The sequence below is a fragment of the Perca fluviatilis genome, chromosome 4 (genome assembly GCF_010015445.1).
Source record: "Perca fluviatilis chromosome 4, GENO_Pfluv_1.0, whole genome shotgun sequence".
NCBI lineage: Eukaryota > Metazoa > Chordata > Actinopteri > Perciformes > Percidae > Perca > Perca fluviatilis.
The window spans coordinates 25,323,394-25,347,005 of NC_053115.1; the positions used below are offsets into that span (position 1 = coordinate 25,323,394).

Consider the following 23,612-nt stretch of genomic DNA (forward strand, 5'->3'; position numbering starts at 1 on the left):
TGCCTTGTTGGGCGTCTGGTTGTGCTGGGAGGAGTCACACATACCTGGCAACACCGAGAGTCGCTTTGTTAACACTTCAGTGAGTGAGCCAAGATGGCAGATTTCGAAGAGCTCAGCGATGAAGAGAAGGTATTACTTTATAAATTCATACTGTGATATATTCTATTAGCCTTAACATGTGTTCTTTGAACATATTAGTGCTTTATGAAACACTTACTGCAGCATGAATCGCCAAACGGACCGTATAAGGTGGCTGTTGGTGGAGCTAAACCAAGGCAGTGTTGTATTTGACAGTTCAGAACTTGCATGTTGTTCTCGTGCACAAATACATAATGTAAGTTAGCTAACTTATGTGAGTCCGGCCCATGTGATTAAAAATGGCATGCGCACGGTTGAACTGGATGTCTGATTTAACATGAATTTTGAGTTTAGCTAGAATAATAGAAAATGATAAGCTAATGCTAAATTGAAGGAAGTCGAGCTACTTCCTGCATTTACAGTAAGGATGAGGGCAGCATAACACCACCCACACCCAGTTTACTATAAATTAATGTAGCTGCTTATACTTAAGTTAGTCACTCATGTTAGTCGAGTTTGCAGGTATTTTGTATTTAACTTGTATGCCTGCAACTTTTTGCGCTAGATTCATGGGGCAGAAGCAGTCTTCTTGCAGTGACTGGTGTTGCTCCCCCTGGCTCATGTTGCAACTTGTTGTAAAATAATGCTTTGCATTCTTAAAACGGATGGTGTGACGTGAGCCTACAGCTCCCAGCATTACTACAGTGAATCTTTGAAAATACACATAAATAAGTCAGTGCATTGAAACCTACAATTTTAACCTTTATTAGATATCTATTTCTTTATTAGACACAAGCTCAGATTGTTGAACTGCATCGTGGAGAATCAGAGTCTGAGCCTGGGAGTGCTTTCTGGGCTCTGAATGGAGCGACTATTTGGGAGTGTAGTTAAACTAGGTTACTCATTGTTATGCCCCTCTGCCCTTTCAACTGTACAGCCCATTTGTAGGTCACTGCCAGCTGTAGCCTGGAGGCCTGTCTGCCTGACAGACGGCATCACTGGCACAGCAACACTATAATGTGGCAGAGACATTAGGATGTAGGACTGGTTAAAGGTTATTCCAACTCCTCTATTGATATTAAACTTTACTTCCAACTTTCTATGTTCTGCCTGATTGTTTTTAACTCTCCACTACCTAACAGTCCTTACTGAGTATATTACCTTATGAGAGCACTAGTACCTGCCACGACTTCTTCACCCTGTGGCTTTGACACCACATGCTTACACTTGCATACTGGCTGCTAAGAAAAGCCCTTGGGCGACATACCCTGCCTGCCATCTAAGGAGTGGCCAAAATAGATCTAAGCCTAACAAGCGGCCAAGAAAGTTAGCAGACTGCTCTCTGCTTCACTCTAGTGGCAGTCACTTCTCATATACACCACCTGCAGTATCTCAAAGGAGAGTAAAATTGGCTAGATTTTCAGAAAACAAAACATACAGCAGATTCGGCTAGTGCTAGAGGAGACTGTTGTTATTCTGTCTTAACACAATTTATTTTAATATGAAGGGAACTGAACCAATAACTACTCTGTATTTAGTGATAATGTGATGCCTCTTACTAAGATATTTTGTCTATTTCTAGGTCCGTATTGCAGCTAATTTTGTGATACACTCTCCTCCTGGAGAGTTCAATGAAGTCTTCAATGGTGAGCCTAATTTGTGATTGACATCTGTAAGACTACCTTCATTTAAATGTACATGGAAACAATTTGTCAAAGTTTTTCTTATGTTAACTCTTCTTTTCAGATGTGCGAATACTGCTCAACAATGATAACCTTCTCAGAGAGGGCGCGGCTCAGTAAGTTTCATTATTATTTTTTTATGTAATAAAATTCTGATATTCTGGATGTACATGCAACTTGTGGGTGTATTCTTTTTCTAATATATATATATATATATATATATATGTGTGTATATGTGTGTGTATATATATATATATATATATATATATATATATATATATATATATATATATATATATATATATATATATATATATATATATATATATATTAGAAAAAGAATACACCCACAAGTTGCATGTACATACACGTACACGTAGTCATATGTGTATATATGTATATGTGTACAGTGCCTTTGCCCAGTACAACATGGATCAGTTCACCCTTGCCAAAATTGATGGATATGAAGATCAGGTAAGCTTTTTCTTTAAAAAAAAAAAAAAAAAAAAAAAAATCTAGATTTTATCCTTATATCCTAATTATTCATTATTTACGACCATGCCTGACTAAACCGGTATAGTAACGGCAGGTTTCTCTGTTTGTCCTGAAGGTTCTGATAACAGAGCATGGAGACCTGGGTAATGGCCGCTTTTTTGACCCTCACAACAAGATCTCCTTCAAATTTGACCACCTGAGAAAGGAAGCCAGCGACCCCAAGCCCCATGAGGGCGAGGCAGCCCTCAGGTCATGGAGAGATGCCTGTGATTCTGCCCTGAGGGCCTACGTCAAGGAGCATTACCCCAGTGGAGTTTGCACCGTGAGCTCACTCTCCCAGCCTGCACCGCCATGTTCAGCACTACACACAATGAATCACCCACTCATCCTCTTTTATCTGCTTTAGGTTTATGGGAAAACAATTGATGGCCAGCAGACCATTATCGCTTGTATTGAGAGTCATCAATTTGAGCCTAAAAACTTCTGGTCAGTTGAGAGAGGATATGGATCTCATTTTAAACTTACAATTATATTGGTGCAGCGTGGAGGCAGTCATGTGCTATTGTGTCAGGTGTGTTTGGGATTGGTTTTCAAGTGTACTCTTCTGCTTTTTCTGTTTCCAGGAACGGTCGCTGCCGGTCTGAATGGAAGTTTAGTGTCTCGCAATCTACAGCACAGGTGGTTGGAGTCTTGAAAATACAGGTGTGTTAAGTAATTAACAGGTGTGGTATGAGCTTAGCTGTGAAATTTGTTTGTTTTTTTGATTATTGTGTGCATCTCCTCTGTCTTTATTTCCAGGTACATTATTATGAGGATGGAAATGTGCAACTGGTTAGCCATAAAGATGTACAGGAAACACTGACTGTGTCTGTAAGTATTTTAACATGTTCCCTTTTTTCTATTTTAAACTCTGGGAAGCTGAAGATTCTTCCGTAACTATGGTTTGTGTCAGACAACACTAAGTGGCGTTGATAATTCAGAAGCAAGTAGTAAATAATTAAATTGATTTTTTTGAGTATTTATGTGTGTCTAAGTTGTTTAATTAACCCACAAATGTATGTTTTGGCAGAATGAGAGCCAGACTGCAAAGGAGCTTGTGAAAATTATTGAGGATGCAGAGAATGAATACCAGGTATGTGGTAGTTAAGACTAACGAGATTGGCCCCCATATGTCAATAAAAAGTTTTTACTATTGTGATCCAGAATACATTTTCAAACAATATCACAAAAAAAGTCCAGAAAGATTATTTTTTTTTTTAAATCATTCTCACAATCAGATTTTTTAGACCTACTGTACATGTCGACAACAAAACTCATAAATCACTGGCAAAACATGCCCTGTAGGATACTGGAAAATCAGAATGAAAAGTAATTCATTAATCAATTGCCTTTTTTTTCAGGTTTTTGAGACAAATTTGGCAAACTTCATTCAAATTATACAACAAGTTGAGCCGACCAGGCAATGCGATTGGTCAACTAGACATTTAGAATTTGATTAAAATCAGCATGACAGCATACCTTCCTCATCACAGGGCTCTCAAGTTTTGAACAGAGTTCAGTGAGATTTTGGCGGCAGGGGTTTGGGTGGGGACGGGGGTCTGATCTGATAAATAACACAAAATTCGTACAAATAATTTTTTTTTATTTAATTCAGCATTTTTTTTTTGTGTGTGTGTGTAATAATTAATACTATGCATTGTCTGGATAAAATATAATGAAATAGCCTAGGCCAAAGGTTTTCACAATGGGGGCCGGGAGGTTGTGCGGTAAAAATAAAAGGAAAGAAAAAACTAAAGATATTCCAAATTATTATGGGTACTGTTATAAAAGTATTATGGGAAGGCCTATTATAAAATGGGTATCTTTTATAAAAATATAAAACTTTCAGAGTAGCCCTGCAGCCGATTCAATATGTAGCAATAATAATAATAATAATAATAATAATAATAATAGGCGCAAAAGTTACCCAGTGTTTCCTCTATGTTGATGTCTGCCGCCACAGTATCAGAAATAGGGCAGACGCACAACAGGGTTTCCGCTATGTACATGTAGTATATAAAGTCATAATTACATGATTCTACAGAGCCGTGTGCTCTACTGAACTCAAGCGAACTGTCATCCACTCTCTGTCCCCTCAACTGGAACAGTGACAGGACGTCATCACTCGTGAAGTCATGGCAACCAAATAAACAACAGGGCGAGTACACTTGTCACTCAATCTTAGGCAAAGTGACAAACAGCGACGAAAGCTGCAACTTGAAATCCACACTCACTCAGCTGGTGCGTGGCAGAGCCTTCTGAACTCTATGGGGAACCCACTTGATTCCTCTACCTGTTCCACGGTTAAAAAAATAGTGGCGCAACTTGGTGGGCGTTATCCTGGTAATTTCTCTGCGTGAGAAATACAAGGTGTGGCGTGTGAACGGTGTGAAATGCGTGTGTCTCACGCCCAATGCGTGATACTTGAGAGGTATGTCATCACTAAAAATGTTACTCCACCATTTCCATAGTAACATCAATACTTACCAGAGTAAACAATAACAGGAAACATTTTTATTCATAAAAATAAATCTTGAACTTGAACTTAACCACTGCATTTGCAGAAGCTCTCCAACATATTCATATAAAGAGATTAATCTGATTAAATACTTTGTTTTTAGTTTTTTGTTTTTTACAACCCTCTGTTATTGGAAATGTCTGGATCACATCAGCACCGATAAGTCAATGACCTGGTGCTATGTTAAAAATAGCCTTCATATGAAGTCCGCGGACGTAGTAGCTAAATCTGTTCATGAAAGAAGAAAAAAAAGTGCATCGGCCCTAGTCACATCACTGTCATGCCAATAATGACATTGAAGTACTCCATCTTGTGTAATATTGCTTAATTGAACAGCTATTCCAATTTTAAACATCTGTACATGTCTTCCTGCTGCACACAAATTGCCCTTCTGGGACAAAGAATAAACTGAACTTTCATGGAAAATTGACACGCCTAAATCATCCCAGTGTGAACAAAACAAAATAAAATTCTGTTTTCCTTCTGAAAATGTCCAACTAACGGGCAGTGACAGATGACATCATGGCACAGAAAGCATGACTGACGTGCTTATCTTTGTTTTCTTTCAGGTGGCCATCAGTGAGAACTATCAGACCATGTCGGACACCACGTTCAAAGCCTTACGCAGACAGCTCCCAGTCACCCGCACCAAGATTGACTGGAATAAAATCCTCAGCTACAAGATTGGCAAGGAGATGCAGAATGCTTAGAGAACAGAGGCTGTTACGACAGACCGATCGGGGAGAAGCTGACGCTTGCGCTAACACGTGTGACGCAACGTAACGTACTGTATGTCCTTCTAAAAGAGACATTTGTTTGGGGGTTTTACAGAGAATGCCAGTTTCCGTTATGCACTACGAGGGGATGCCTTCAATTTACAATGACATTGAGTGACGTAACTGTCGCTCATTTGCAAACATATTATTTTTTAACAAATAATGCCTTTAGTAACACTGTGAGAGCTTGGGTCATCCCTGCTATTCAAATTCTCAGTCACATGTTAAACCCACAGTTTCTGATCCCTCAGTGCTTTAAAATGGACACATCCTCACAAAACCCCTTGACTTTTATGTAGCAACTAATTTACACTCTCTATATAACATAACTGATATTCTTTAAGAGCTTTCAATACCTCCTATAGTTTATTAACAGAGGGCAAATACTATATGCAATTCGATGACTGAGAGACATAATCTGTTTATATGTATGCATCCCTCTCGACGCAGGGTTGTAGCTCAAGCATAAATGTTTTTTCTTTTCACATTTTGTCTTTCCTCCTGAAGTTTAGTTCTTCCACTTTTATTTGTTGTTCAGAGACATTTCCGGTGATAATTATTCTTTACCCCCTTGGACTCATAAAGTATTGATGTGCCCACTGTTTGCCTTTAGCTTTTGCTATATTTTTTATACAAACTGTAAGTACATTTATTATTCATGAAATAAAACTATGATATTCAAGCAATGGTAATAATTTGTGTTTTACATCATGTTTCTTCTGGAAATTTCAGGGGGTTATTGACCTGAGGAGAAGTTTACAGTCTAACACATTCTCTTATTTTAGACTAAAGTTGTCTGTTTTTAGGAATAACAAAATGAATTGAAATTAAATTTAGTATTCCCACTAAAATTACATACCTGACACCAGACCATAATGTAGTGAGATAAAACTTGCAGAATGTGTATTTAAAATGTTAGCTTCATAAATAAGATTTGTGAATTTAATAGAAACTCTCACTGAGTTTGTTTGGCAGCTTGTCAGAATGTTCTTAGGAGCTTGGGGTGGTGCTGGGGTAATTTTGACCAATTACCTCAGTCCTGGATGCATACATTTTGTAAATATATGTTTGGCGGTGGCATTATCAAAATATGTAAATTCAGCTGTGTGTTGCAGACCATATTTCATTGAGGGTTGCTTTATAATGAAGCACAGTATGCACTGCATTTGGTAAATTACATCTGTATTGTGTCAATAACCGTATGTAAATGAAAAATATTCTGCCGTTATTATGTGCACTGTGGACTTAGTATCTATTTTGAACTTGGAATTATGAAGGTTCTATCCCCATTTCATTTTAATTAGAGCTGAAATAATTAGTTGATTTATCGATTACATGATTCATAGATAATTATTCGACAGAAACTTCATTCATAATCGCTTACTTGCTAGAGTCATTTTTGAGGCAAAATAACAAATATTTGGTGGTTCCAGTGTGAGGCCTGATTGCTTTTCCTTGTTTTACATCATAGTGAACTGGATATATTTGGGTTTTGGACTGTTGCTCGGACAAAATTAAATATAAGATGAACCCTAATTTTGATTAATAAAATTAATAATTTAAGTAGTTTACTAAGCAAAAATGCCAGTTGACCATTTATTTATATATATATATATACATATATATGTATATATATAAGTCATTATATCAAAGTGAGTTCTTTAAAATTGTCAACTTTGTCCAGTATAAATAGATTATCCGATTACGAAAATAATAGTGTCACAAATCATTTATCTTTTGGCATGAGATTTCCAAAATTACCAGCCGTCAATATTCATTAAAGCTTTAATGAATCGTTATGCAGTTAGGTGTATTTGAGGATTGTGGACAAAAATATTGTATTATAGAATATTTTATAGGCCGCCTATACTTGAAATCGATGGAAACGCCCACTCACATGACTCCACAGTCTATGCTGTGAACCAACACATGAAGTAACAACAGCCAACAAAAAACAGCCTAGGGAGTGTCAACAAAAGAAATCTCTGGATAAGTACTCGTCATAAAAGTTAGGGAGGTAAATTTAAACTTCGGCTAAACTTTGTAAGGTATATAAAGACAGAACGCTTAAAGACATAATAAGCTAAAATTGTTCGTTTTTGTCTATGTATTTTGTTCTGTATCTGAGGTGTTTTCGCTGTTCTTGTGTACAACAATTGCAGACGCTCCCTTCCGGTAAACGCTGGAGACCGTTCAACCAGCTCAAATTTTGCGCTGAACTGCGCGAAATAGCTGATTAATACATCGCATGATTGGCGTTTTCACATAAAAATAATGATAATTTCACGCAGGTAAAAGTTTAGTTTCTGTGTGCTGCATATACGCACATGTCGCGCAAAATACGTAACGTTAGCATGTGGAAATGTCCAGCGCATTCAACAGCTGCATTACTTCAGGTGATAGTTGGTGAGCCGATGAACTTCCTCATGTGAGTCAGTCGATAGTCAGCAGCATCGGCACGTCAACATGTCGTCGCTTAAAGACGCTCTTGAATCCGGACTTGACTTCATTGAATTTCTGGGAGACAGAAAATCCAACACCAGCAAAACGGAACTTCGGGAAATCTACAACTCTGAATTTAAGGGCAGGTAGGCTGCTGTGTCACATGTAGCTAGTTGTTCGCCCCGGTGTGCAAGATGTCTGTGAGACAGACGAGCCGTGGCCGGTAACCAGGAAATAAACATTCTGATATCACATTCATTTGTCTGTATCTTTTGAAAAATTACAGGACCGGTTTGCTGGGACATTTATTTTGGTCTCGACAGAAAAACAGGAAAATTTTCTCGGCTACTTAATTAGGCCTATATATTCAACGTAGGTTAAAGCCTACTTGAGTATTTCCATTGAATGCTATACCTCTACTCCACTACATTTCATAAGTAAATATTACTTGTTACTCCACTTTTATCTCCAAAATTATCTGAAAGTTTGAGGTACTTTTCAGATTAGATTCTTTTTAATTCGCTTCCTGTCCAACATATGTTGATTTCAATATGTTTCTGATCAACTGAAGGATGAAGTTTGCCATTATGTGTTAAGATAATCCTCCCACTTTTTAAGCTGAATAAAGTATTTAAAACTCCTGTTGGATCAGCTGGAAAATGCATCGTTACAAAGTTGAAAACAGGGCTGTTTTTATGACGCCATTAAAAGTTCTCACAGGACAACGATGCTACGGACTTAATGATCTTATAGAATATAGATCAAACTACCCAACAGTAAAGGAGTTAAAATTAGCACAGACTTTAAGATCTAATAGTAAAACATTGACCGGGAACATTTTAATGCATACATAAATATTTTTACTTTCATACTATAGCCTACGTACTTTGTGTTGATAATAATATTTACATACTTAAAGGTTCATGCATATCTAAGGTTTTGAATGCAGGGCTTTTACTTGCATTGGAGTATTTTCACAATGTGGTATTCATACGTTTACTTCAGTAAAGTATCTGAATAGTTATTCCACCACTGATAGCTTTACAATGTATTCTAACAATACTTTTCAATATAACAATATTATATTTTGTATTGTTGTATATATTAGGGCTGGGCAATATATCGGTATTATATCGAGGTATGAGGCTGGATATCGTCAGTTTATCGTTATATGACATGTGTTGCCTTTTCCTGGTTTTAAAGGCTATACATAACAGTAAAGTGATGACATCTTCTGAACTGACCAGACTGTTCTAGCTGTTCTGTTATTTACCTTTACCAATGCAGTTATGGTAGTGATGATTATTTATAAAAAAATCACATTGTGAAAATATTTTGAGAAAGCAACACTGAGGTATTTGGTCAAAAATATTGTAATATTTGATGTATCCATATCGCCCAGATCTAGTATTGTTCCAACTAAGTACAGCTGGCGGAACATCTAAATGAATGTTTGGCTACTAAAGACCAACCGACAGACTGATACATTTTTTAAATAATTCTTTTCAGAATAAGAAAACTTAAAACAATGTCACACCCTTGAGTCTGTTTGCACTCTAAGGGTGTAACACAAACATACTGTATATCACCAGTTAATTCCCTTTTTTTTATTCCAGGCTGTGTATAATGCCACTCCCTCTCTGCATTATGTTCACAGAAAAGGAATAAAGGACCCTTCCTTTTCCAGTGTTCTCTATGCCCTAGTGAAGTTCAACAAAGCCCGCATAAGACAGGGGAACATCTACATAAATGTCAAACCTCAGGTAAGATGAGCTGTCATTTCTCTAATGCTTTGAGGGAACAAGACTGGCCATGTTTTGTGAAAATGCAGTAATAAAATGAGTAAGTATCATGTACATCCCTGATGTAGGTTCGAGTGTACTGTGACCAGTGGAGGAGGCCCCGTGCCCCTCAGTCGCCACCCAGTCCCAGCGCTAGCCCTAAGAAGTCAGACTCCTCTGTCCCCTCTACCCCCGTGACCCCTGTGCTGACCCCCAAGAAAAAGCTGGCTACAGAAATCCTTCGCAAGTTAAAAGTGAACTGGTAGGTTTGATTTAGTATGCATTTTGTATACTGCTGTAAAATATTTCACTTAGTTATGTGAGAAAGTTGGGTCAAGTAAAGTCAAATTTTTATTGTCAGCCCGTCTATATGCAGTGACATTTAAATGTATTTGTCCAGGACCATCGTGTGACAATAACAAAACGTGCAAGTTTATAACATGCAACAATAGATGCAGTTATGTGAATATTGGGAGGAAACCGGGTGTTGCTTCAAGGAACAAGTTGTACCGGCAGAGGGTTGAAGAGTCATTGAGAGAGGCTTTTAATCATGCCGGTGACTTTTCAGGGTCAAGGTTCAACTTGATTGTCATTACGCAATACAGGATTGCACAATGAAATGCAGTTGTAGCCCCCTCCCTGCTACGCACACAAACAATATGTAAACACATTCTCAAATATTAAAAATTAGAATAGATTAAAATAAAATAGGGCTGTAAAATAGAACAAAGTATATAAAAGTAGCACTGAAGGAAGAAAGGGGGGGGGGGAAGGAAAACTAAATTGTATTCACAAGGAAGATATACAGTAACGTATACAAACAAAACATATTAGTGAAATATGCAACCAACGTACAGAGTAGTTCCATGTAAAATTCACAGATTTAGTGCAATGAATAGAATTTAGTGTGCAATCTAGAAACCGGTATACGATGTAAAGCTTATAAGAGTCATTTTATTCCCGTTGGTGTGCGGAGGATGAGGTGAAATTGGGGAGTCTCACTTACAGCCTGAGGAAAGAAGCTGCTCTGTATTCTGTACTCAGATAAATGCTCTACCCAATGTTATAACTGTTTCCACTAAGAATACTCTGAGTTTGAAGATATTCAATGACATGTTTATTATTTGAATGGCAATTTTGCATTTATCTGATATTAATGTAGATGGAAGTGTTGACATGCATAGGTCCACGACCAGAATCAAACTGGGAAAGTTACAAGATGCACTCACTTTGCAGTATTTTACACCCTCCTACAGTTACAAGCCTTACAGATGTAAATTGAAGGCTGATCCTCTCTCTCTCTCTCTCTCTCTCTCTCTCTCTCTCTCTCTCTCTCTCTCTCTCTCTCTCGAACAGGAAAGAGTTGACAGCTGACAAAGGGGGCATTGAGATCACCTCAGACCCCGCGGCGAGCGGCAGAAAGGTTCAGTTTGCTGTGGATCGCCTGAAGGAGTTGTTCATCCTCCGGTTCCACATACTAAACAAGGGCACAAACTGCATCCATTTCACCTACTACACTGCCTTGCACAAGATCCGCTGTTTCACTCTGGAGGATGAGAGGAGAGTGACAAGAGCTTGTCCGCTGTTCCTCTGTCCTGGTGAGAGTACACTCCTCCGCTCAGTTTTCATTAACAAAAACACACTGAAGAGAAATAGTTAATGCTCACAGCTTCTTCTCTGCGTCCTTCTTTCTTTCACAGGAGAAAGCTATGAGGTTGTGGTTCGTTACACGCTGAACCACTATGGATATTTCCCTGCCACAATGTACTTTGAGTTCTGTGAGGATCTGCAAGGAGCGGTGCCCTTTTGCATTGTGAGGGAGATGGAAGCAATTGCCAGGACCCCGCTGGCTGTGGAGCTGGGGCCCGTGTCTCCTTACAAACCATCTCAGGAGGTCATATTCAAGCGTGTCGAAAGCGTGATAGTGGAAGGAGTGCCTCCTGAGAGGTAAGTTATTAAAAACTGATTGTAGACCAGTTCAAGACTCAAAATAGAAATGCACATTTATGCCTGATTATTAAAGAGGAACTCCATAGATCTTAGACATCTTAGAGAGTGCTACAGCAGCACAAGTCTGTTGTGGCTCCAGAGGGATGTTGAAGCCTGATAAAAGCAGTGCGTTTGGCGCTGAAGGCCCTTGTGGCTAGCGACCCAAGGCTAAATTACCCGCTACTAACATAACACACCAGAATTTGCAACCAACACTGTCGATGGTTGAGTTGCATTGTGGGTAATGTAGACGCCAGCTTTTGACAAATAAGGTGTGGAATAAAAAGATGATATCTCTGGTCCTGCCTCAATTTTAATACTTTTTAAATGTCCATTGTGAGTGCTACAATGAGCGCGGTGCTAAAATCATGCTGGTGTCATAGTTTAAGAATTATTGTTGTAGAGAGTTTAACAGATACGCATAGCACACTGTCTTACCATCTCCAAATAGAATGAGTGCAGACCTTTTTCCCCAGCAGCATGAACATTTATTAATACAGATTTCAGTACAATTTGATTAGGAGCTAGTTGAAGCAATTTTCTTCCGTTGTAATTAAAATTGACCCAGAATAGTTACTGAAATTGGGTTTAATTCATGCATGATGTGTTTGTGTTTTTTCCTCTGCAGTTCTGTCCAGCCTCTAAAGATGAAAGTGAAATTAGGAGATTATAAATACCCTAAAGACCTAAAGGAACTGGCAAAACAAAGGATGGAGGACTCTGAGTACCTCTCTTCAGCTGCCAGGCAGAAACTGCCATCAGTGAAGTGAGGGAAAGACCTAATTATTTACAGCTGACCATTTTTTTTTTTCTGGGCTTAACTCCCTCATCATCACAGTGTTTGTGTTTGTACTGTTTGTCCAGGGCTCTCCTCGACTCCCCCTTAAAGATGAAGATGTACTCTCATCGATGTCACCTCCTGCTGCACCTGGAAGAGATACAGATGGAGGTGGACATCAGGAAGTATGACCTCCACAATCAAACCATGACTCAAAACCAAAGCAGCAAAAAACTGCTTACACTCAGAGTAAGGAATTCTCACAGCACACATCTACTGTTTTTAAATAGCAGCAACAAGAAGTCAATTTCTTGTTAGTCTTGTAGAGGTGTTTCCTTGATCCAAACGGCTACTATCTTTTCTCTTTGCTGGCTTTGTGTGATGTTATATTGTTTCTATATTGTGTTGTTTTCCTCTGGAAGCTTGCTGAACCACTGCAAACTCAGTGTCTGAAATGAACATAAACACATAGCAGAAAACAGGCCAACGTTAATATTCTCCAACAGGTGCCTGGTGTTGCTGAGAATCGACCATCTGTACTACGAGGAGATTGTCTGAGGGTGTCCAAATCTGGAGACACGGCCCGGCCCATGACCGTGTACACCGGATATGTTCACAGAGTGGAGCTGGACAGTGTGAAGCTGGGCTTCTCGAAGAGGTAAGAGCTGGACTACAGATACTTCTCTGGTTGAAACCCAGTTTATGTCTCCGACGGTGAATGAAGAACTCCTCTCACTTTCCGCCCCCGTTTCAGGTTGTTGGAGACTTTCATCAGCAATATGAAGTTTGACGTGGAGTTTACAATCAACCGGTACTCCTTGAAGCTGCAGCATCGGGCGGTGGACTTGGCAGTAACACATAAGCTCCAAGAGGTGCTGTTCCCGTCTGGTGCAGCAGTGGCTAATCTCACCATGCCTAAACTCAGGTTCAGTGCCTATACACGTACAGTTCATGCATACAGAACACCAAAAACACTTATAGATGTAGCATCATCTACAAAACACACAAACCTAACCACCTTTAAAGGGCTGCATCTCATGTACTTGTAGTGCAGATAAGCTTAAGACTGTCTGGCATTGGAGATAAGAGTGTATTAACTCCTAATGATGAGTGAGTGTGCTCAGCAGCCTTCTCCTCAGCTCCCTCTGGGCATTCATCCATCATATTGTGTGAACAGGCTGTTCTTTGGTTTAATGCAATACACTTGCCCAAAGTGGATATTGGTCAAATTTGGAGCACTATGTTGACTGAGGACACACACCAGACAAAGTTCACTGTTATCTGCTTAGACTTGTAACAATAGAATTGTAACAAACTTGTATCATCTTGTCATACGGATAGAAACAAGGTTTTTATTTTTTTTTATTTTTTTTAATCTACACATTTTGAATGTTTTTCTTAATTCAACCCTATTTTTAGCCTCTGCTCCACATTTTGAACATTCAAGTGTTTGATCAATTTGCAAGGTGTAAAGATCGCTTCTCACATTACTCTCCAGGATGTTCAACTGTCAGCTGGAGAACAACCCGGAGCAACATGCTGCGGTCCAGCGCATTGTAGCCGGATCATCAAAGCCCGCTCCTCATCTTGTGTTTGGGCCTCCTGGAACTGGAAAGACAATCACTCTGGTTGAAGCTATGAATCAGGTATAAGGTGTGCAGGATGTGCTGTTATTAGTCTGCAGTAAGACCCCAACGGACAACTAATTAACTTAACCAGCCTCTTACTATGTGCAACGGGGCAATCCTTTTAGGTTTTGGACTGTTTCTCGGACAAAACAAAGACATTTGATGACGTTGGATACTAGGATATTGTGATGGCTGTTTCGACTGTTTTCTGATGTTTTTATTGTTATTTTGACAAGAACAAAAAAAGACCAGAAAAGATAACAGACAGGGCCATCATAGGTAAGGTGAAATGCTGGACATCATGAAAAACAGGAAATGAAAAGAAACCAGGTTACATTGCAGTATCAAGGTCTGTGGGTTGTTTGTGTCCATGATTGTCTTTTCAAAATCAAGAAGGTCCTTCTGATCCATGACTATTATTAAGCGTAATTTAATAATAGTACTACTATTTTAAGCGTGGAGCAGTCTTCTACTCATTCATAGGCTAAAGTCCATTATGTTGACCGTAATACAAAATTAGATAAAAGTTCTTAGTCATAGCCAGACTATGACTAAGACATAGACATAGGCTATGCTACACATAGACTATGACTGGTCAAATTCAGTTATGCACAACTTGATTTTTTTTAGTATTGCACAGCTTTGATTTTAACTTTTCAGTGTTGCTTCCAAGACGCACACATTGCTACCTTAACCGACACTGTTGTTGATTAAAAAAAACAAAACAGCAAAGTGTCAAAATTATGTGTCAGTTATTATAAGTGATGAATTTGACTTTGCTTCCATCGACAGGTCATCAGGGCAGACAAGTCAGCCCGCATCCTCGCCTGTGCACCTTCAAACAGTGCATGTGACCTCCTCTGTGAGAGACTGATGGTACACATGGATCATCATCGGATTTACCGTGTGTACGCCAGCAGCCGAAACCCAAACAGTGTCCCCAAGAACCTGCTGGTGAGCAGTCGGCATTTTTACATCCACAGGATAATCTGGTTATTGGCCGTAGCTCTTATTGCTGTTAAATTCTCTACAAACAAAGCTTTGGATATCCTGTGATTCAGTACACTTATGAACACTAATGATCTAATTAACTAAATGTGTAACCCTGGCCTGTGTATCTTGGACCCGTAACATTTTGAGTTTCAAAATAAAACTGAAATTGAAATGTCACAGTAACTCCTCATTACAGTGCATAAAATCAGTGAGTTTACCAGTTTGGTTGGAACAATTCCTGATGTGTTGTTGATCCAGAAGTTGGTGACTTGAGTTAACCGAGTAAAGATCCGAATCTTCTCTGCATTTAGTCAAAGTGATTGTTGTGTAAGTGTTGCCTGTTTACTAAAACTCTTGTATAATTTAAGAATTGCAATAGAAAAGACTGAGATAGGAAGATATTTCACATTCAAATGCTGTAATTAAAGGATGGATTGATGGGAAATCTGTTACGCTTGAACTCCGAGAGACAGGTGTAGATTAACTATATTTTTCTTACCTGTTGTTTCATCTTTTGGCTCTTCCAGAAATATTGTAACTGGGACCAGAAACAAGAGGCCTTTGTGTTTCCAGGGAAACAAATTCTGATGAAATACACAATCATAGTTACAACTTTGGTCACAGCCGGCAGGTAGGTTGCTTGTGTATACAGTAAATAATCAGTGTTTGACATGATTTGACGCTTTGGCATCATTATATAGTGGTACACACCATGAGCCATGTTGTGCCTGCACAATATCTGCTGTGTGTTTGTGTTTATAGACTGGTGTCTGGAGGAATCCCAGTTGGCCATTTTTCCCATGTCTTTTTGGATGAAGGAGGCCAGGCAGTGGAGCCAGAGTGCGTCATTGCCATTGCAGGTATATGCTGATGCTAAATTTCTGAATTATCAGCATAATACAGCAAGTATTTTGTTTTGGAGAAATCCTGTTGAAAGAGTTAAAAACTGAGGCATATTTTTAAGCTGCATGCACATTTTAGAGTACATAATATTGGCTTCCATTCATCACTCAAGCATGATTTATTCTGGGTCTAATGTTGATATTGCATCTTTACATCATAATCTAGTGTATACTGCCAAATTTGTGTCACACAGTAAAGAACAGTATACTGGCCTTGTGATTGAGAAGAGGTAGAGTTGAACAGATTTCTCCTCAGTCATTTTACAGAACCTGATCCAGATGTCAGTTGCACTCCTCCGGTCTCTTCTCTGTAAGCAGACAGTCTCTTTATCGCTGCCAACAACAGGCGATCAGTGCAGTTCATCAGTCCAGTGACCGATGTAGGAATGTGAGGAATGTAGAGGACAGACTTATTTCAGCATTTGTAGCTCTTTTTCACAACTTTGCAAACCTGGGCAGTGACTGCAGAAACTGAGCATGGATTGGCGATTTAAATAAAAAAAATTAAAATAAAACAAAAGTCAGAATTAGGACACGCATTGGCCAGAAGTCTGAGAGAAGCTTTTCACTGCTTCCAGACTCCATACAGCCCTTCTCAGAGAGTATATATCAACTTTAAAGGTCCAGTGTGTAACGTGTTTAGTTGTTCATTATCAAAATCTGTGTTGCCCGTTGACAAACTTGTCCTTTTTAATGAATATTAACCACCACCATCAATTCCAAGTATTCCTTTTGGCTTGAAATTTTACATTTGCATTTGCATGAACTGGGGTGGACGCTCCATATTCATGCACCATATTGAAATACGTTAGCCGGTAAGGGACATACAGGACATACTGCTCCGCCTTTCGCGTTTTCGCTGTCGCATGATAAACTCACAGGTGCTGCTAATGCTGCTAATGGGTATCGTAGCTTCACAGCCCCGGCAAGTTTGAAGAAGGAAACATGGAGGACCACACGTATTCAAAATCCAAATTTCAGGAACAGGAGTCTTCTTCTTCGCCCAGAAAAAGAAAAAGGATATTGAAAAGAGCAAGAGACCGGCTTTTTGAAGCGTGAAGGGTACCGTAGCTGTAATACGTACTTTGAGCTGCGTAGCGCGAGAGAGTTGATTGCGATATATGATCTCAACGCTAGATGGGTGAAATTCCCACACATTGGACCTTTAACAAGACTGCACTGTTTTAGTTAAGTTGGTCTTATGATTAAAGGTCAAAATGTACACATTTGTAAGAGCTACAGCAGTGGTGGAAGGGATGCATCTTGTTACTGACTGGTTGGACTTTGTGTCGCAGGTCTACTTAGTGCAGAGAATGGTCAGCTGGTGTTGGCAGGAGATCCCAAGCAGCTGGGACCGATCCTTCGATCACCTTATGCACTGCAGTATGGACTCGGTGAGACGAGGGGGATTACCTTATTTTGTCTTCATGTATTCTATCGCACACTATGATAGTAATTATTATTGCAGTGTTTTTACTGCTAAAAGTGTAAGAATAACTTAAACTGTCACTTCTGCTGGGTTTTCTTTTCATTGTGTCTCCACATGATTTAAGGATATATAAATGTAATGCTGTGACAATGCTATCCTTCAGGGCTGTCTCTGCTTGAGAGACTGATGAGACACAACACTTTATATCAGAAAAGTACAGACTCCGGACACTTTGACACCCGCTTTGTCACCAAACTGCTGCGAAACTACAGGTGCGTCTTTCAGTTTTCACCTCCATTTTGCGTGTTGTAGTTACTTGTTTATAATTATTCTGCTTTCTTCACTCAGGTCTCATGCTGCCATTCTGAAAATCCCCAATGAGCTGTTCTATGAGAATGAACTGCAGGTGTTTGCTGACCAGTGGGAGCGGGAGATCTACTGCAACTGGGAACACCTTCCCAAAAAGGTGTGTCCGCAAAGACGTTTATTATTTCTCAAAATTTCTGAACTGATTTCAATCCCGATGTCATCCTGATACACAGCAAGCAAGTGTTACAGTGGTTACAAGTAAAATAGCTGGCCATATTTCTGACCAACTACAGTTTATATATCCCTTAAAGTTAATTGGTGGTCAAAGTTAATTTACTAGTCACAGAGAATACAAAAGATGCTATTGAGTTGCATTATGGGAAGTGTAGGATCCAGGTTTTTGACACTTGATACATACCAGGGAGTTAAAGTCCAGATATGTCTGCCTCTGCTGCACTAATGTTTTGCCAATCTGTTGATAATCAATTGCATGAGTATCCTTTTAATTATTCTTAGTTTCACAAGTGTCAACAACATACTGTCTAAATGGATTGAACACAGAAACCAACCTTGGACTGTGACAGAAAACAAGACAAAAATCATTACGACAAATTAGATCTTATTATGGAGGGGAAAAAATCTCATTTGGAAACAAAGTGGGGCAGAAATGAAATTATAGCAAAAAATCTAAACTCTCATTAGGATAAAAGGGAAAGGCGCCGTTTAAAGAGGAATGCATCTTTCTCAGTCGAGCATGAAACAAAAGCCAAACTGAGCAGAGATGAAAACAAACAAAGCGGAACACAGTGTAAACAGAGTATACAGATCACTGACATCACCAAATAGCATGTACACCATAGGGATAACCTGGATAACTGACAAATGCTTACACTCGCACCACTACAGGGTTTCCCACTGATCTTCCACGGGGTGATGGGGAAAGACGAGAGAGAGGCCAACAGTCCGTCTTTCTTCAACGTGTCTGAGATTGAAGTTCTGGTTGACTACCTCACCAAGCTGATTGAAACACAAGGGAAGAAGGGTCTCCCCAAACTCTCTGCAAAAGACATCGGCATAATCGCCCCCTACAGGAAACAGGTGAGTCTGTGCGGTGTTTATTTTATTTTTTTTAGAATTGTGGATGAACAGGTAAAACTAGTCATCCGTAACATGTTTGCTTTTCTAACAGGTTGAGAAAATCCAAAAAGCCCTGAAGTCTGTCTCAGCTCTGAAGCGATGGAGTGATCTCACAGAGCTCAAGGTTAGCAATGCTGCCGTAAACACATCAGCCTGTACATTCAAAAATATTTTGTTAATTTGTTTGCTTCCACGCACAAGTGTAATTAAATACACAAGGATTCTGTTCATTCACAACGGTGTTATTTGAAATCACATTTTGTACTTTGGCTGTTTCTCTTCACGGTGTCAGGTGGGGTCTGTGGAGGAGTTTCAGGGACAAGAGAGGAAGATCATCATGGTCTCTACCGTCCGCAGCAGCATCAACTATGTCAAGATGGACAAAGACTTCAACATTGGATTCCTGTCGAATGAAAAGGTGTGTTATAGGTGTGTTAAGGGCACTCTGAGAGCGCAGACCTCCGCCAAGGCCAATAGTCCAGTCCAGTCCAGTAATTTGCAAACCTGCAAGCCACCATATATGTCTGGAAATTAGAAATATGTCAAAATATGGTTGTGCTTAGCTAAAGCCTCATCATCTCAACTGTGTATGTATTATGTATTTCTAAATTGGAAATATTTCACATATTTAACATCCATTTGTGAAAACCAGAAAACACTTTATCATTATATGCATGTGTACACATATGAAAATGCTTAGACTGAAATCACATCATGAACAGGGTTGCTATAGTGCAGGCAAACCACGCACAGCACATAATAGGACTTCCATATCGTCAACCATTGCACAGCGAGGAGTTAATTACAGCCACAGGTTACCGTTATTGTGACTCCTAACTATTAAACTTATGTTGCATATTGCAGGATTCGAGGGTGACGCTGTGTAACGCTAATACTAGAAATGTAACGTGATAATCAATCACACACATAAAAAATGAAACTCACTATCTAAGCGTCGCCACTGAGTGTCTGTCTGCGGCGTCCCGGGTTGCAGCTGCGAACGTTAGCACAGCGGAGACGGACAAAATACGCAGAGCTACCTATAAAGCCGTAGCCCCACCTAGTTTAAAAGTAATTTCACTTCACTGGTTAAAGTAAGAAATAATTTGTGTATCTGCCCCAAAATTCAATAAATTCTTCCTTGGCCCATACTACATCCTTCCACCAATTTAATTTAAATCGGACCAGTAGTTTTTCTGTAATTCTGCTGACGAACAACCCCCTTGCCGGATGTAATAATAATGAAACCAGCAGGACCTTTGACATGTTTATCTCTTATTGTTTCTCTTTCTATATGTATTAATCTACTCTGCAGAGATTCAACGTGGCCCTGACCAGAGCCAGGTCCCTGTTGATAGTTGTGGGAAACCCTGTGATCCTCAACAAGGACCCCCACTGGGAGAAGTAAGGCACAGCAGACCACAGGATATGTTTTAGCAGTGTTGGGAGGCACAGTGTTGTCTGAAAATACAACAAGAGTATTCTTTCAGTTACAGACACTGATTTAAGTGCCTTGTATGGAAATGTGATTGTAGTGGACAAAACAATCTCACCACAAGGTTTAGTTTGTCGCTATACTGGAGTTTAACACACTCTTTTACCTTCGTTTACCCAGTTGCCGTTTTGTTTTAGATGTCTAAGTTTCCCTTTTTTGCTAACCTTGTGATTTTCCATCTGCAGGTTCATCAGCTACTGTGTGAAGGAGCAAGGTTATACTGGATTTGACTTTGAAGATGCAGAAGGAGAGGATGATATTGTGTCAAGACTGGCAACCCTGAAAATCAACGTGGATTCTGACAGTAAGTGCAGCTATACCTCAGTTTAACTCAAATCTTCAAGTGATACTTGGCTGGATCATCACCAGCTATAGCTGAAATGGTTATAATTGCATCTATAAAAAAAAAAAACTAATATCACTTGCACAAAGCAGTCATGAAATATTCTAAAATGTTGTGTCTTCTTGCATTTGTCATAGATCCTGTAGAAGAGGAGAGTGCCCTCCAGCAGTATCTGGACCCTGAGTGGAGAAATGAGCATTAACATCTTCATTAGACAATCAACATAACAAAGAACCATTGCAGTGACATCCTTAAAACATTATTAAATGTAAGCACTTAAAGATGCGTAGCAAGTATCCGTATTTCATTTGTCCTCTATTAGTTTTAAACACAACATTGGCGTCTATTAAATAATATATCCTTTTTATTAACTTTTCTAAGAGCAGTGTTCATATTTTGTTGCAATAAAACCGTTCGGTTTGTGATGACAATGCCAAAATTAACCAATGAACCTTTTCTCTCTTCGGTGGCTTTTTTTAATAGAGCTGTCACTTAGCAGCAAGTTCAATCAGCATGAGTGAGAAAATAAGGAGGAGGAGCAGAGTACTCTACATTTTCATGTCATAACCTTCCCTTTGATTAATCTTCACCTTCCATATCTGAGAAGAATTGACCAAGGAGGGCACGTCAGTCTTGTCTCAAAAATAGTTTATTAACAATGTTCATGTTTACTTAAGATCAAACATTCACTACACCACTTTCTGTTTACAAAGCATTATTACAATGAGCTTTTATATAAATCTGGATCCTTTATCGTTTCAAATTTCAAATACTTCCAGAGAAAGAAAGAAAAAGGTTACACAACACTGAGCAGAAGCTGTTTCCAAAGACTGTGTGTCTGTGTGTTGCAAAGACCCATGGTTTTCTCATGCATGCATCAACATCATAAGGACGTTTGATATAGCGCAACATTATTTGTATACACATTAACAGCAGTATTCAACATGCTCTTAGTGATATTTTATGCTTTCATCATGATGCTGCGCTTCCAATTGTGCAAATTATTTGACTATCTCCGCCAACCTCCAACTGCCAAGGACTCCTTGGCGTTAACCTTGTTGAGACTCGTGCACATCATCCCACAACTATGAATCGAGTAACTCAGGCCCATGTTTTCACTGATTAAAAACCCTTAGTCGTAAATTATCTGAATCAGTTTACTCTTATGTTAGTGTGCTTATATTGAATTCCACAAAGTCTAGAGTAAAACATAGGATCCACTCTAGTAAGATTTGAGGTAACAATATGGTGCTTGTGTGTATAATTGTAATCAATGCCCCCTCTCTCAGGAAACTCACAACGCCTCAGTTGAGCTGTGGAATATACAACTAGTTGTATTAGTCTCGATTAGATTGTTCAGTTAAAGCACATGTGGGTCTGAGATTGCAGAATCAATGACATCTTTTAAATCACTTCGGTATTGTTTTTTCAAAAAAAGACTTAATAATTTAACCTCAGTTTTGTCTTATTGGTTTGTTTTTGTCTTATATTATCATTGGACATTTTATTCTTTTATTTCTGTACTTTCCATGTAATTTCTGTATTACTTAAATTACCTAAATCCTGAAATGTTTTAATTCTGGTTCAACTTTTTTTAAGTGTATTATATTATGTGCTTGGCCAGTAGAGGGTATAAAGTTGCATTACAATATAACAGATACAGATCCTGCCAGCTGGGTAGGTTAGTTGGATTCACTGGCATTGTAAGAAGGTTGCACACAACATGAAATATATCCCACGTCACACCCATTGACTGTATAATATTAATGGACAGAGCATGTGTGACGTCACCCATTGGTTTGTGGAGATCTGCTATGAGTCGTCGAGTTTGCCGTTACGGGCGCAGCCATCCTGGTTGCATATGTGACGATTTTAGACGAGAGGGAGGAGTGAGGTAGGAGCCCTTACACTCTACGTTACACACTTTCACTGGCAATCACATCATAGCCACGCCCTAAAACACCCCCTGCTTTATCACCGATTTTAAAATCAACGTGACCATTATTCAATAAATGAACATTCTGTGTTGTAGAAGAATTAAAACTAGCGATTGAGACAATAAATACATTATCAAAATGTTTACTGAGGTAATAAATCAAGTGAGAAGTGGGTCACACACAGACCTCCTTTTGCAACCGCACGTGTCGCCCCCTGCTTGAATTCGGATAGAATGCAGGTTTAAGGCACTTCCGCATTTGCAGCACTTCGCCGAACCGGATGCTTTGTCCATTAATATTATACAGTCGAACTTTGGTAAAGATTTCATATAAACATTGTATAACACGGTTATATTTTATAGGACAAAATCACAATCAAGTATTCAGAGAGGACCAGTGGACTGTCTCTGCATGTCTCCAAAGGCCGCTTTAAAGTGCTCATATTATGCTCATTTCCAGGTTCATAATTGTATTTAGATGTTATATCAGAATAGGTTTACATGGTTTAATTTTCAAAAAACACCATATATTTGTTGTACTGCACATTGCTGCAGGTCACCCTGTGTGTTGAGCTCTCTGTTTTAGCTACAGAGTGAGGCATCTCACTTCTATTCCATCTTTGTTGGGAGTCGCACATGCACAGTAGCTAGGTAAGGACTACTAGCCAGTCAGGAGCAGAGTATGAGGGCGTGCCATGCTAGCAGCTAGACAAGCATTATAACGTGTTACAAAGTGACGCACGTAAAGGCTGGACTACAATAGAGCTGTTTGGAGCAGTTTGTGAACAGTGTTTTCTCTGGAAGATGGTAGGTCCCTTTGGGGTGGACTTTAGGCTTTTTCAGTTTGTAAACCTATAACGTG

General features: G+C 39.2%; 2 protein-coding genes across 2 annotated transcripts; both read left to right on the forward strand.

Annotated features, from left to right (window-relative positions):
* Positions 1–6,274, forward strand: capza1a (capping actin protein of muscle Z-line subunit alpha 1a). The gene is made up of 10 exons (XM_039796415.1): positions 1–129; positions 1,661–1,724; positions 1,825–1,876; positions 2,171–2,234; positions 2,371–2,577; positions 2,662–2,741; positions 2,879–2,957; positions 3,054–3,125; positions 3,325–3,387; positions 5,382–6,274. Exons 1-10 carry the CDS (start codon positions 94–96, stop codon positions 5,520–5,522), a joined length of 858 nt encoding a protein of 285 aa, XP_039652349.1. The 5' UTR covers positions 1–93; the 3' UTR covers positions 5,523–6,274.
* Positions 6,275–7,754: 1,480 nt separating this feature from the next.
* On the forward strand, positions 7,755–22,383 carry mov10a (Mov10 RISC complex RNA helicase a). Its single transcript, XM_039797941.1, has 22 exons — positions 7,755–8,176; positions 9,688–9,793; positions 9,901–10,073; positions 11,168–11,409; positions 11,512–11,758; positions 12,429–12,566; positions 12,665–12,827; positions 13,085–13,236; positions 13,333–13,503; positions 14,077–14,224; positions 14,999–15,160; positions 15,727–15,830; positions 15,962–16,059; positions 17,397–17,495; positions 17,694–17,802; positions 17,879–17,996; positions 18,746–18,937; positions 19,029–19,100; positions 19,269–19,394; positions 20,292–20,380; positions 20,657–20,775; positions 20,952–22,383. Exons 1-22 carry the CDS (start codon positions 8,055–8,057, stop codon positions 21,014–21,016), a joined length of 3,015 nt encoding a protein of 1,004 aa, XP_039653875.1. The 5' UTR covers positions 7,755–8,054; the 3' UTR covers positions 21,017–22,383.
* The last annotated feature ends 1,229 nt before the right edge of the window (positions 22,384–23,612 follow it).

Bases quoted from the DNA above. Each gene is read 5' to 3' on its own strand.
- capza1a (XM_039796415.1), top strand. From the start codon at position 94: ATGGCAGATTTCGAAGAGCTCAGCGATGAAGAGAAG. The intron at 2,235-2,370 runs GTAAGCTTTTTC...TTTGTCCTGAAG, and splicing joins TTGATGGATATGAAGATCAG to GTTCTGATAACAGAGCATGG. The intron at 3,126-3,324 runs GTAAGTATTTTA...ATGTTTTGGCAG, and splicing joins AGGAAACACTGACTGTGTCT to AATGAGAGCCAGACTGCAAA.
- mov10a (XM_039797941.1), top strand. From the start codon at position 8,055: ATGTCGTCGCTTAAAGACGCTCTTGAATCCGGACTTGACTTCATTGAA. The intron at 9,794-9,900 runs GTAAGATGAGCT...TCCCTGATGTAG, and splicing joins ACATAAATGTCAAACCTCAG to GTTCGAGTGTACTGTGACCA. The intron at 16,060-17,396 runs GTATATGCTGAT...TTTGTGTCGCAG, and splicing joins GTGCGTCATTGCCATTGCAG to GTCTACTTAGTGCAGAGAAT.